This window comes from Durio zibethinus, chromosome 7, assembly GCF_047325235.1.
Source record: "Durio zibethinus cultivar Kanyao isolate XHJ-2024 chromosome 7, ASM4732523v1, whole genome shotgun sequence".
In the NCBI taxonomy this organism is placed as follows: Eukaryota; Viridiplantae; Streptophyta; class Magnoliopsida; order Malvales; family Malvaceae; genus Durio; species Durio zibethinus.
In genome coordinates, this window is record NC_143168.1 from 26,366,974 (window position 1) to 26,379,392 (window position 12,419).

General features: G+C 29.0%; 1 protein-coding gene across 2 annotated transcripts; it reads right to left on the reverse strand.

Annotated features, from left to right (window-relative positions):
* Positions 1-9,060: 9,060 nt before the first annotated feature.
* On the reverse strand, positions 9,061-11,977 carry LOC111277200 (uncharacterized). Of its 2 annotated transcripts, none has more exons than XM_022863449.2 (3): positions 11,745-11,977; positions 10,131-10,490; positions 9,061-10,038 (listed from the first exon to the last, which is right to left on the reverse strand). In XM_022863449.2, the coding sequence occupies exons 2-3, from the start codon at positions 10,488-10,490 to the stop codon at positions 9,334-9,336; spliced, it is 1,065 nt and encodes a 354-aa protein (XP_022719184.2). In that variant the 5' UTR covers positions 11,745-11,977; the 3' UTR covers positions 9,061-9,333. The 2 variants fall into 2 exon arrangements, with proteins under 2 accessions (XP_022719184.2, XP_022719182.2); XM_022863447.2 differs by having other exon boundaries at positions 10,131-10,499.
* Positions 11,978-12,419: the final 442 nt, after the last annotated feature.

Here is a 12,419-nt window from a genome sequence, read left to right on the forward strand (position 1 = left end):
TAACCGATTATTAAATTTATTGTGTGTGTATATATATAGCTATATAAGCATAATAAAATTAAGAACTCAAAAGCAATAAGATTGATTTCATGTTTATGAATTTATTACATGGGAATTGAAATTGTATCACATTTGATTATAAAATCAAACATAATTGCAAATAAGAATTTTGTAATATAAACTTTTTGAACACATTTGACGAAAACTTGAGGCTAGGAATGGAATAAGACTCATAGGCCAAAAGATACCCATTTTGGCAAATACTCACTCAATGCTAGCCTCATCATCATATCTCTTTTGGCTTTTTCTTTTGCCTAAATGTTTAGCTTTTTTTAGTTTGTGGAATCGAAATGAGTTGTCTTTTGGTAGGTTGGATTTTGATTCCAAAGGGTTTTTAAATATATGAGAAATTATTAAGCTAAAAATTCAATGAATAGTTATTGTCATGTATTAGAGAATAAATATGAATCGTGTGCATCGATTATACATTAAAATTGGTTTTAAAATATAAATATTCATATTATTTTTAATTTATAAAATAAAATCATAAAATTAATAGATTGAAATGAATAATATTTCATAAATTGATTATGGGATATTAGTAATGTACCAAAAAAAAAATCCTTGTTGGAGTTGAAAGGATGTTATGATCCTAGAAAAAAACTATGAATCTTATAATAATTGTATACTAAAATCAATTTTAGAATATAAATGTTCATATTATTTTTATTTATGAAATATTTTTTATGAGATAAAATTATAAAATTTAAATGATAGAAGCAAATAATACTTTACAAATTTATGTGAATCATGATATTAATTCAATATTAGTTAAACTTTTAAATTTTATAAATAAAATCAGTAAGATGACGTGTTCTTTCATGAAAATGTACTAATCTCTTAATTTTATTTGTAAAATTAAAAATTTACCGTTAATATATATAAAAGAAAACTCTACTCTTGAGATTAGTAAAGTCACACACATATATTTTATAAAAATATGACAATCTCTTAATTTTATTTGTAAAATTAAAAAATTCATTATTAATATATAAAAAAATAAAATTTACTATTGAGATTAGTAAAACAGCACATACCCCTTAAATTATAACGAAAAAAAAAAAAGAAATAAAAGATATGATAATCTCTTAAAGAAATTAAAAAAAATTAATTATTAATATACAAAAACAAACTCATAATACAACTAGAGATATTGTCCAACTTTATTTGGATAGATAGCACATTTTTCCAAATCCCATGTGTATAAGATTTTACTTTCCCTTCGTTTGTAACAATTAATTTTTATTATTTTTAATGATTAAGGTAATATCAAGAGAAAAATGAAAGGAATAATTTTTTTTAATGGTGATTTACATAGGAAAGTGTGGCCCACGCCCAATTGTAGCGTGTGAGACAATAAGTGTTGGGTTAAGATTTTTGTTTAAAATTAAAATTTTAAAATTCGAACTTTACGGAGAATAAAGACGTGGTAATCACGTGTATTTGTCCATAGCAAGTCAGCATTGCATTACAGCCCAAACTGCTTCAACTTTTTGTACTCTTCCTCCTTATTGGGCCTCCAAAATGCCCGTTTTATTCCTTCATTTTCTTTTAATTAAATTAAATTAAATTAAATTATTAAAAAAACTCATAAATTATTTTGTTAATAAATCTTTATTTTTTTATATTCAAATAAATTTTTGTCTTTTGACTTATATCAAAATAAATTCTTACTTTAGACGAAAGATTAATTCATATTACAAATTAAAGGGTAAAAATTTATTTGAGTAAAATTAAAAGATTAAAAGTTTATCTAAATATAATAAAGATATTAAAATTTATATAAATAAAATGATAAAGTTTAAAAGTTTTTTTTTATTTTAATCATTAAATTAATTAAATATGACTACTTTTTTTTGGATTTTTTAAATAGAGAATTTTTATTTTGTGGGTTTTTTTTTATATATAAGAGATCGTAATTTGAGAATAGATAAATAAATTACAAATTAATTTGAACTTAATAAATATTATTTATTAATAATGATTATATGAATTAACTTAGTTAAATTTTAAATTTATTTTATGAATTTTTAATCATAAATAATCTCACTAATTATTGAAGATAAATTTTGAGAGACATATAAATGTTGCAATTATGATTTATGATATGATTTTTAATATAATAAAAGGTCTCGGACATAGGCAATCCCTTCACTTGGTTAGCCCTAGGGGCAATAATTTGTCAAAGCATGGGACTCCATGACAAACCCTAACAAAATCGTTATATGCATTTTTATTTACACAAACCTTACTTTATTACATATGCCATGGTCAATAATTGGACCGACATAAACGCAATCATCGGACCCAAAAGTTTATGAAAAAAAATAGTCATAACACTAATTTACATTATTAAATCAACATGTACTATATTTTAAGCGATATTTTTCCTCCGATTAATTTTATTTATGCAATTTAAAATTTCATTGAGAATGAATAAAATATTTTTTTAACAAGATTTAAGATAATTAGGCAACATTTGATTTTTATAAAATCATCGTAATAATCTAACTATTAGAGTGATCTTATTATCAAGATAATCTTAAAATTTGTGATTTAAAATCATTTTATTTGATTAACAATGATTAATTCTTAAAAATTAAAGATTGATGTATTTGGTATTACTAAAAATTAAACATTTTTTGTTTAAAAGTAAGAAAATAATTATACAAATTAATAACTTTAAGGTTGTTTAAAGATAATAATTTGTAAAATATTAATATTTATTTAATACTAAAATATTATTAAATTAATAAATTAATAAATATATTTATTGATAGGTAAATTTATTTTTATAATATAAATTATGTAAAAAATAAAAATTAGAAAATAAAACCAATCTATTAAATTTATAATAAAAAATTAAAAATTATATTATATAAAATATTAAAAATAAAAAATATACAAATTATTTTGAACTTCTTGTAATGAATGTTAGTTTGAAATATAAACATTTATAATATAAAATAATTATAATTTTAATATGCAACAATTTTTTAATTCATATATTAAACGGATAAATTTAATCATTGTTAATTTTAAGTATCAGTTCACCTTAATAATAAAAGTTTCTCATATTTTTGTATAAAAATTAGATCACCTTTTAAAATAGTAATTTAATTACTCTCGATAATCTAAAATCATTGTTACGTAAGATCATCAAATACTTATCAAACATAATAATTTAATTATTACGTGTAGATCACTATAATTTTTAGAGTAATCACCTCATGCAAAGGACAACTTTAGATTAAATTATAAGGAATTTAATCACTTTGTTTATTGTAATAGTAAATCGTTAGAGTACTAAAGTACGAAGGACATAATGCATAATCTTTAATATGGGTAAGGATAATACTGATAAAAACTTGAGGAATAAGGCTGTCTTCTCCTTATTTCTTAGTCTTATTTTAATAACTTTTCCATTAATGCTTCTTATTAAAGGCAAAGGATTTGATAGATTTTGTTGGTTTTATTAGCGTATCATTTCTAATGAATCAATTAATAATTGGGTTTTTAGTGATAACAAGTAATTAATTAAGTAATCTTTTTCCCTTTATTTTAACTTTGACAAACTATCTCAGCAAATCTTTTGAAAAACTTTAAAATCTTTCTTATTCATATGAAGATCTAAGAGACTTGAGTCTTCCACATACATTTATAATTTTACTTTTAAAATATTAAACTTTTCAATGAAAAAAAAAACTTTTTATAAAGAAGTAATATGTTTAAACTAAAATATCATATTGTTTTAACGAATAAAAAATGTAAATTTAATAATTTGTGTATTCGTTTCATATAAAATATCAATAATTCGTATATTGATATTGTGTTTTATGTAAAAATTATTTGTCACAACTCGTATTGTCACGAAAATATAAAATATATTTTTTTAATTTTATTAAAATTATTTATAATTTTTATTAAAATTTTAAATCATACTACTTTTATATTTATTTTTCGTGTGTTTTTTCATGTCGTATTTTAAATTATTAAATTTTTTTAAAAAAATTTAAAAGTGTTTGAAATTTAAGATATTACTTAAGTTTAACATGCATAAACATTATTATTATTATTATTATTATTATTATTATTATGGTGGTGGTGGTGGTGGGGGAAGAAAAAGATTGATAGGTAGGGGACACAATGAGGAAGAATAGCAGAGAAATTCATGCGGGACAAAGAGAATAGAAAAAAGTGCAAAGAAGATAAACAGCTTTGTGAACTTTTGTTTTTTTGCCAACCTAGCCTTTGCCATTTTTCACCTTTTTCATGACAATGAGCATCTATACATATATATCATTCCTCCTTTGTGTCTTTAATCTTTTTTATGTGGATTCCTTTAGAAGTTGTCATCATGCATACTCCTCCCAACATCTCTAGTCAGTTTCCACAGCTTTTGCTTTGTACCAATTCTTTAAGTCAATTTTGGCTCATTAGTTTTTTTGTCACTTGCTTAACCATTACCAATTTCTCTTTATTATTGAACTCATGCTTCGTTTCGTTAATTTATTTAGTTATTTTTAAAAAATGACATCTGATTGATTTAAAATTTAAATCTAAAACTTTATTGCAATCTCTTTTACATAAAAAATTTTCATTATTATTATCATTTAACAACAAAAATATTTTTGCCTATGTCTATCTTATCGAATTTAGATAAAATTTAAGATATTAGGATCGCATTATAAAAAAATGTATATGCATTTAAAGGACTCAAACACATAATTTGTGAGTTTTTTTTTTTTTTTTTGGAGTTACATCATTTTTTAATAGGGTAAGCTTATTATCCATTGTATAATTTAATTGCTATGATTATTATAACACTATTATAATTCAAATCCTCGTTTTGGTTGTCATCTTTTTTGCTATCTTTATAGACAAGCAAATTATCTTCCCATTTTCTGTTTTGTGGTTATGACAATTTGCCATCATCATTCCAAAAAAATCAGATTATCATTAATTTTTATCAGCTTTTTTATTCTTTTTGCATTTTTCCTTTTCAAACCCACATCGAGTATTTGAAATTTCAAGGTCAGAAAAATTATAGGCATAAAATTCCATCATAAGGCTTAATTGGGCTTTCCAATTGGACCAAACTTGGCCCAAATTTGTCATATTTAGTGAACCCAAGTTGGGTTCTCTGAACTTATGGTGTATAAGCTAGGCATTGTTAAAGGCCTCAAACCACTCTTTCCATTTCCAATATTTTTATTACCAAGTAACTATTTTTTTTCTTTGTTTTTATTTTTGTACATTTGATAATATTAGATTTCACTGTATTAGAATATTACCTTGTGGCAAAATGCATTTGTCTCACCTTGTTTTTAAAGCAGCATATCCAATCAAAATTAGGTTGGAGCAAGAGGCCCTGGAAATATAGTCCTACAATCAAGCTTTTACAACATATGGCTGCTGAGAAAACTGGTTAAGTTTCACGAGATTAGGACATGAATTCTCATAATTATGACTTAATCTGCATGAATGGATAAGCCAGCTTTATCTCCAGGATTGATTAGTTCTGCTCTGCTCTATTGGTTCTCTTAACTTTAAACACACTGCATGCAACACTGACACCTAGAAAGGCCTCTTTTCAATGTTGTAAAAGCTACTGTCAATGACTGATTAAGTTTCTCATCTTGTGATGCAGGTAAAACAAAATCATTCTCATCCAAAGAGGACCCATAGCTTTTCAGACCTCTGATTGTATGCTTTTAGTATTTCTGTAAGATATTATTCTTAAAACATTGTTCCCTAAGCTTCTGAATTATGAAAGGCCCTTTTATGTTTCTTTTTTTTCATGCTGTCTAATTGATGTAATGATGCAAAGCCAAGTACAGGTATTCAATGCCTTTTTGAGCAGACTGGTCCACAAATTAAGTTGCAAATTTTTGTTAACCTCTTCATTAGCTTTTCTTTCTCTTTTTGTGTCAATGGTGCAGATGAAACACTCTGGTATTTCTGCTTCACTGCGTTTGCTCCAGAAGGCTTTCTGGATCTTTGGTGCAGTACTTGGATTAGCTTCATTTACATTTATCTTGGTTCTTATCTGTGCAATCATATAATCTAATACTCGGCTGCTTATTTGGATTTTAAGACTGTTTCCTCAAAATCTTAAAGATATGAAAATCTTCTGCAGCAATCTGTCACCTACTTATTTGTTTGGTAAATGGCATTTCAGGACAGATGAAGCCTCTTTTTGGTGATATTTTATCATCTACTGCAACTTTGAATTGTAATACTGTTATTGAATCCCAATTCCTAAGTCTCCTAGTGAGCCTGCTAGGCATAAAGAGAATTTCCACAGAGAATGTTGGAAGCAATTTTGTGAAGAATAAATCAATCAATCAATATTAGAATCTCTTGTTTATGTTGATTGATATTTTTTGTCTCCCCACTTCAAGGATGACAATTCCAATTTTAGCTTGAAATGCAATTCAGCTACATGAAAACTAATGTTCTCCAGAAGAAGTTTCCAAACTGCTATTATGGCATGAATAAAGCATGTGAAATGCCTGGAGAGTTGGAGGTTCTGTCAAGTTGTCAGGTGGCGTTTAACGTCAATCAAAACCCTCTTGAACCTAAACCTCCAAATTCCAAAGGCAAAATTATCAGATGTTGTCATAGTCAAATACCAACCAAGTTTTGACCTCAATATACGCCATTACCTATTGTTAAAGGTGATTGCTGGGAACTATTTCATAAAGTTTACCTATTTGGCTGTGTGACATCTTAAAATAATGAAATATAGTTGTAAATCCTACTCAAAAAGCAGATTGAAAGCATTTGACTTATCGGATTGTCCAACCTGGGATTGATTCTTGCTCCAAAATTTGACTGAATGCATTTGAGTCATTGGCTCATCTCACTTGACAAAATTTATGAGTCGCTTGTTCAACTGCCTCCACAGACATGACCCTGAAATAGCACTTATGGCTGCCTTCTTTTTTTTTTGGTACATAGGAAGCCCCAGCTTAGGGATAAAGCAAGGAGTTGCAGGTACTAGAATTCGAATCCTAAACCCACTAGATGCCATTTCTTAGGAGTGACTGCATTAATCATCTGATCTAACCTCTAGTTTCACACTCATGGCTGCAGTCTATCCTTACAGATGGGCCACTAGAGAAAAAAGATAGTAACTTCATCTAGTCGGTGTTGTTCAAGGATGTAATGGTGCCGACAATTGTATTGATGCGGGCTATGAAACTATGACTTCAGTTAGAAGGTAGGGAATCTGAGAGAACAGATTGCAGATCACACTGAGTATTGTAATTGTCTAAGAAGGGTTCCTCATACTACAAGGGCGAAGATGGATGAAAAGACAGATCACCAAACATTAAATTGGTTTTCTTTTTTGTATCTTTAGCCAGCAAAAAGATGGAATTTGGTGCTAGATGTTGTACTCTATAATTCACCATTGTTTAAGCAATGCAACATTCCCCCCTCTATATGCTTCATTTCTTTCACCTACCATGAAGCACTTCCTCTTTCTCAAATGGGGTGGTTGCAATCCCTCCTCTCCCCATTGAAGAAGCTGTGGTTTCGGATGCACTCAGCTCCAAGAAAGAGTACTTAATATTTATAATTCCCATTCTAGTAGTATCATTATAGTTCATTGTTCCATTTTTCTGCCACGTTTTGTAGCATAACATACTTTATGGGTACTTCATTCGTTCACTTATCACACAAACTCGCGCCCGTGCACACATTCATACATGCAATATTGCACGAATGAAGATTGTATTTAGAATTATCGACTGGCATTCTAAGAATTTCCATGACTGCATAGTAGTTGCATTTTTCATTGCTGTCTCTTCTTTTTTATGATTGAACATTTTATATCTTTTTTTTTTTTTTTTGTGATTTTCAGGTAGAGGGATATACATTTTATATGAGGATGTAAAGTCCTGTCCAGATGAGGATGTTCATGTCCTCTGGTCTATACTGGTGGAATCCCATCCACCCCAGATTACGTCGAAACAATGAAGCATTTCAAGAATATATCAAGCCTCTTTACTATCAATATATCAGAAAAATAAAAGCTAGTGGAAATCAAAATATCCTTTGTTTGGAGCTATGCATGTTAGCTTACTTAGAACAAAAGGAGAACAAGAAACTGTAAACTAGGACCTTTCTGCTTTCCCCATTGTAACCAAAAAAGAAAAAGAAAAGAAAGGAAAGAAAAGCAGGTTTTTTCTGAAAGGTTTTGTTTGGTCATAACTTTGAAGTGAGTTGCTTGGTCTATTTTGTGGTAGTTTGATATTAGTCTGTTTGACTCTTCTCCTGTGTTTGATGCTTGAAGTTTAATATATAGAATTTGGTAGTACTTTAATGATGGATTTGATAGGAAAATTCACATGAGTCTTTTGCTTTTCTTCCTATAGGAAGGCTTCACTGATAATGATATCACTATATCAGTCAAAACTTAAACAATACTGGCAAAAAAAAAAAAAAACTCATTTGAGCAGGAAAACATGAGAATTTGAGCTGATAAAGTTGACCCGAACCTGAAAAATCCATCCAATTCGTCTGAATCCGATTTAATTAGGTAGTTCATGGTAGAATCATGGGACCATAGTTTCAGTTATTGAGTACTTGTTCCAATATAAGACCTGCAACTAAGACCTGCAACTGGCCTACCTCGAAATTGGTTTTTTCTACCCAGTAGCTAATACACTGGATTTTACCTTGCCTCTAGTTTTTGGTTGAGACAGCATTTAAATTTAATGATTTTTCAATAAATGACAAGTAGGTGATGAGCTAAAACAGTTAAGGAGATTATTTGGCTGCCTAATTTTTGTTTTGCTTATACAAATTTGTTGCTCTTAGAATGAGAATAAGGACATAAGGAAAAACTCAAGCTTTGTTTCAAAGGACTAAAAAAGGCATTTGCTTTAAAGTGGCATAACTTTTATAAAACCAGATTTTCAGTTTGGTTCAAAATTCTTTATAAAACCAAAACGAACATCCCTAATCTACATATTAAAGATCTCCAATAACTGCCAATAAATATAAAAGTGAATAAGTATTTAATTAATCTACATAAAAAGGAGGATAGTGTTCATACTCAAAACAAAGCCATTACTCACAAACTTAAATACAAAAACGGTCCTAGAGAATAACTAAGCTGGATGCATAGCATCCATCAGTTAAGTTCATAGTTACATCATCATCATCATAAAGTTATAAGTTGATCAGAATACATTGAAATAAAGTTATAAGTTCCTAGCTTCATCATCATCATCATCTTGATTAGAATATATTGAAAGAAAGTTATACAATGCTATTATTGCATTGACCATCTTTTCTATTGTTTGAAGAAACTTTGGAGCTCTCCTTCATCTCCATTTTAAGCCACCAAGCTCTAGTCTCAGTTGACAATGACATAAACATAGTCCGCTTGTCTTTGTTAAGCAACAGCTTTGTGGCAAAATAATACAATAGGCTCTTCTTTGGAACTTCTTCCTCCATGTTATCCAGCAATCGAACTGCCTCAGGAATGGTGTATGGCTCTGAAGTTAACTTGGCTGAAGTTGCTGTACTCATACTTTCAGCTGCACTACACAGTCTATCTATCTGCCAGGATAGTTTTGAAACTCTCCCTACTAATTTTGGTACTTTCTCTTTACCCTTGTTGAGATCAGAAGAGCCAGACTCCGGAGATCTCTTCTTTTGGTGTGGTGGCTCTGACTGGTGCTCAGATTCAGAGTAAGGCTGAGGATTCTGTTCCATGCAATGGTTATTGATCTCATTAAAATGTTCATCCATTGCCTTTTTTGGCATTTCAATATCCTCTACAGCGAAAACCTCCACCTCTACTTTAGGTAGTTCATCATCATCAATTCCATCAGTTGGCGGTAAACCAAATGTGGGCGCCAAAGTTATGTCATCATTGATACCCTGAAACATCCAATCTAATTTGTTTTCCAATTCTGGGTCAATACCACCATTTTTGAACTTCGTAGCCTCAGGCATGAGCTGCACATTTGAACATGAGCATTACTGACCTTATATATGAGAAATTTGAAAAAAGATCAATAAAATTTTGGTTATGAGTATCAATCATGTACCTTTAACTTCTTTTCCCACCATGCCTCTGAAGTATCAATATTGTTCTTTGTTGAATCCCACCCCAAACAGGCATCGTTCCCTTTGAGTTGCTTCCATAGCTTCCATTCTTTTTTCAATAGATCCCACCTATTTTTCAGCTGTGACTTTTCATATTCCTTACCAGTTTCTTTGTTAAAATTTGAAACCAACCTTGACCACCCTTCCTTTTTAAAATAAGTTCCTCGCCTGCAATTATGATCTTTTTCCTTTATACAAAGATCACAGAATATAATTGTTAAGTTTCTGTCCCATACTGCCTTGATTTTGTCATTATTCCTACCTCGAGGAACCTCTGCTGTAACAATTCTAGCATTCTTCATCTATAAGAGCTTTTCAAAATTAAATGAGAAAAATCATATAAACTTGCCAGTAATAGAAATACAAAAATAGTAAAAATGCATATAGCAAGTAAAATGCTGGAGCCGAGAAACTCCGTTAAGAACTTATTATCATCGAAGTATACACCTTTCCTTTTCTGTTAAGATCATCAAAGTTCAGCTCTCAAGACAAACCAACAAAACATTATTCCTTAATCAGAGAATAACACATCAACCGGCCAAACTTAACTGTGTCCAAGCCAACAACATTCCAGAGTCATTTCAAGTAATCAATCACATTCACATGTGAAAGTTGTTTTTCATTTTTGTGAAAAAAAAAATTAACTATTTGGGACTATCTTCTCTTTGTTAAGAGTCAGCCCATCAGAATTATTCTCTTTTTCTGATATAACCTTGTGCTGTTATCAAGCAAATAAAACATGAGTTCACCCTTTATTCTTCCATTGCAGTTAGCAAATTGTGAGAGGAAACTGATTAAGATACAGCAGAGAGAGACTTAATGTAGGCTTGCAGAGATATATATGTTTGGCCAAATTGTCGGTGTATATGTCATCAGATCAAAGAGTTGAACAGGATTTGATGCTCCTTTGTAAAAAGTAACTCTCATTAAAATACATACATATGAACAATATATATAACACATCACTCACACCAGCGCATACACACACATACATACATAACATACATAACCCCTACATACAAACAAAAATACGGTCATAAATACATACATACATAAAGTCATTCTTACATACATGCAGACAGACATACAAAAACACATTCATACATAATTACATACAAGCACACATAGAGACAACCAGGCATAGAAACAGACACGCGCCAAGAAAAGGAAAAAAAAGAGTACTAAGCTAATCAGTCAACAACTTAATCTATAAGAAGTAGCTACAATTCTAAGCTCTTTATAAAGGCTTTTTTTTTTTTTTCATTGTGAAGATCCTTGAAGCACTAAAGTATTATATTAATAATTAGATAATAAATTAAACATTGTTCAAGCCGTGATCGAACAAAAACAGATATAACAAACCCATTTGAGACAATTTGCAGACCAACATAAAATAAACAAAACCCATTAACCAAAAAGCATTAAAATAAAAGACCCAGAAATGAAAATCACAAAAGAATCAAATTTTATTAGCACAGTCGAAAATCAAAACCGAATTGGTGGATTGAAAAAAAAGAGAGAGAGAGAGAGAGAACTTTATAAAAGAAAAGTGGTACCTGGGTCAAAATGGGGATGAAAATCTATGGAATTTTCCTGAGGTCAAATGGAAGAGAGAATTTGCTTTGAGAGAGTGAAGAATCCAAAAGAGCTTTTTTGCGGTTGCCCGAACGCGGTTCTGTTGGACGTTTTGGTCCCTATCGTGGTTAAGGGAAGGAATGTAAATCTGGTTTGGCATTGCGTTCAAACGCAATCGCGATGCCAAGTGGAGCCGTTAACGTCATGTTTGGCAAAAAGGGTAAGGAAAGAAAGAGAAATAAGAAGAGAACAATTTTATAAATAATATATATATATATAAAAGTGAATGAAATTTCTTTAATTTTTATTGGATAACTTTAAGAGAAAAAAATTGAAAAATTTTGAGTCTAAAACATATGTTAGTGTGTAAAATGTTTAAGTTTTATTTCTTAGTAACCCTATTTTCTTATTTTAAAAAATTAAATAAATAAATTATTATTTAATAATATTGTAATTGACGTCAAAATTGAAAATTTAAATTCGAATCTTAATATTAATTTAAAAAATAAAAAATAAACAAATTAGATTTTCTTTATTTGATAACAATAATCTTTTTCTCAATTTTTATTAAATAAAATTGTTTTTTATTATTTAATAATTATTTAACATGTGACACGTGACACTTAATAATTATTTCTTTCATTTAGATTAAATTT

Bases quoted from the DNA above. Each gene is read 5' to 3' on its own strand.
- LOC111277200 (XM_022863449.2), bottom strand. From the start codon at position 10,490: ATGAAGAATGCTAGAATTGTTACAGCAGAGGTTCCTCGAGGTAGGAAT. The intron at 10,039-10,130 runs GTACATGATTGA...TCAAATGTGCAG, and splicing joins GGTGGGAAAAGAAGTTAAAG to CTCATGCCTGAGGCTACGAA.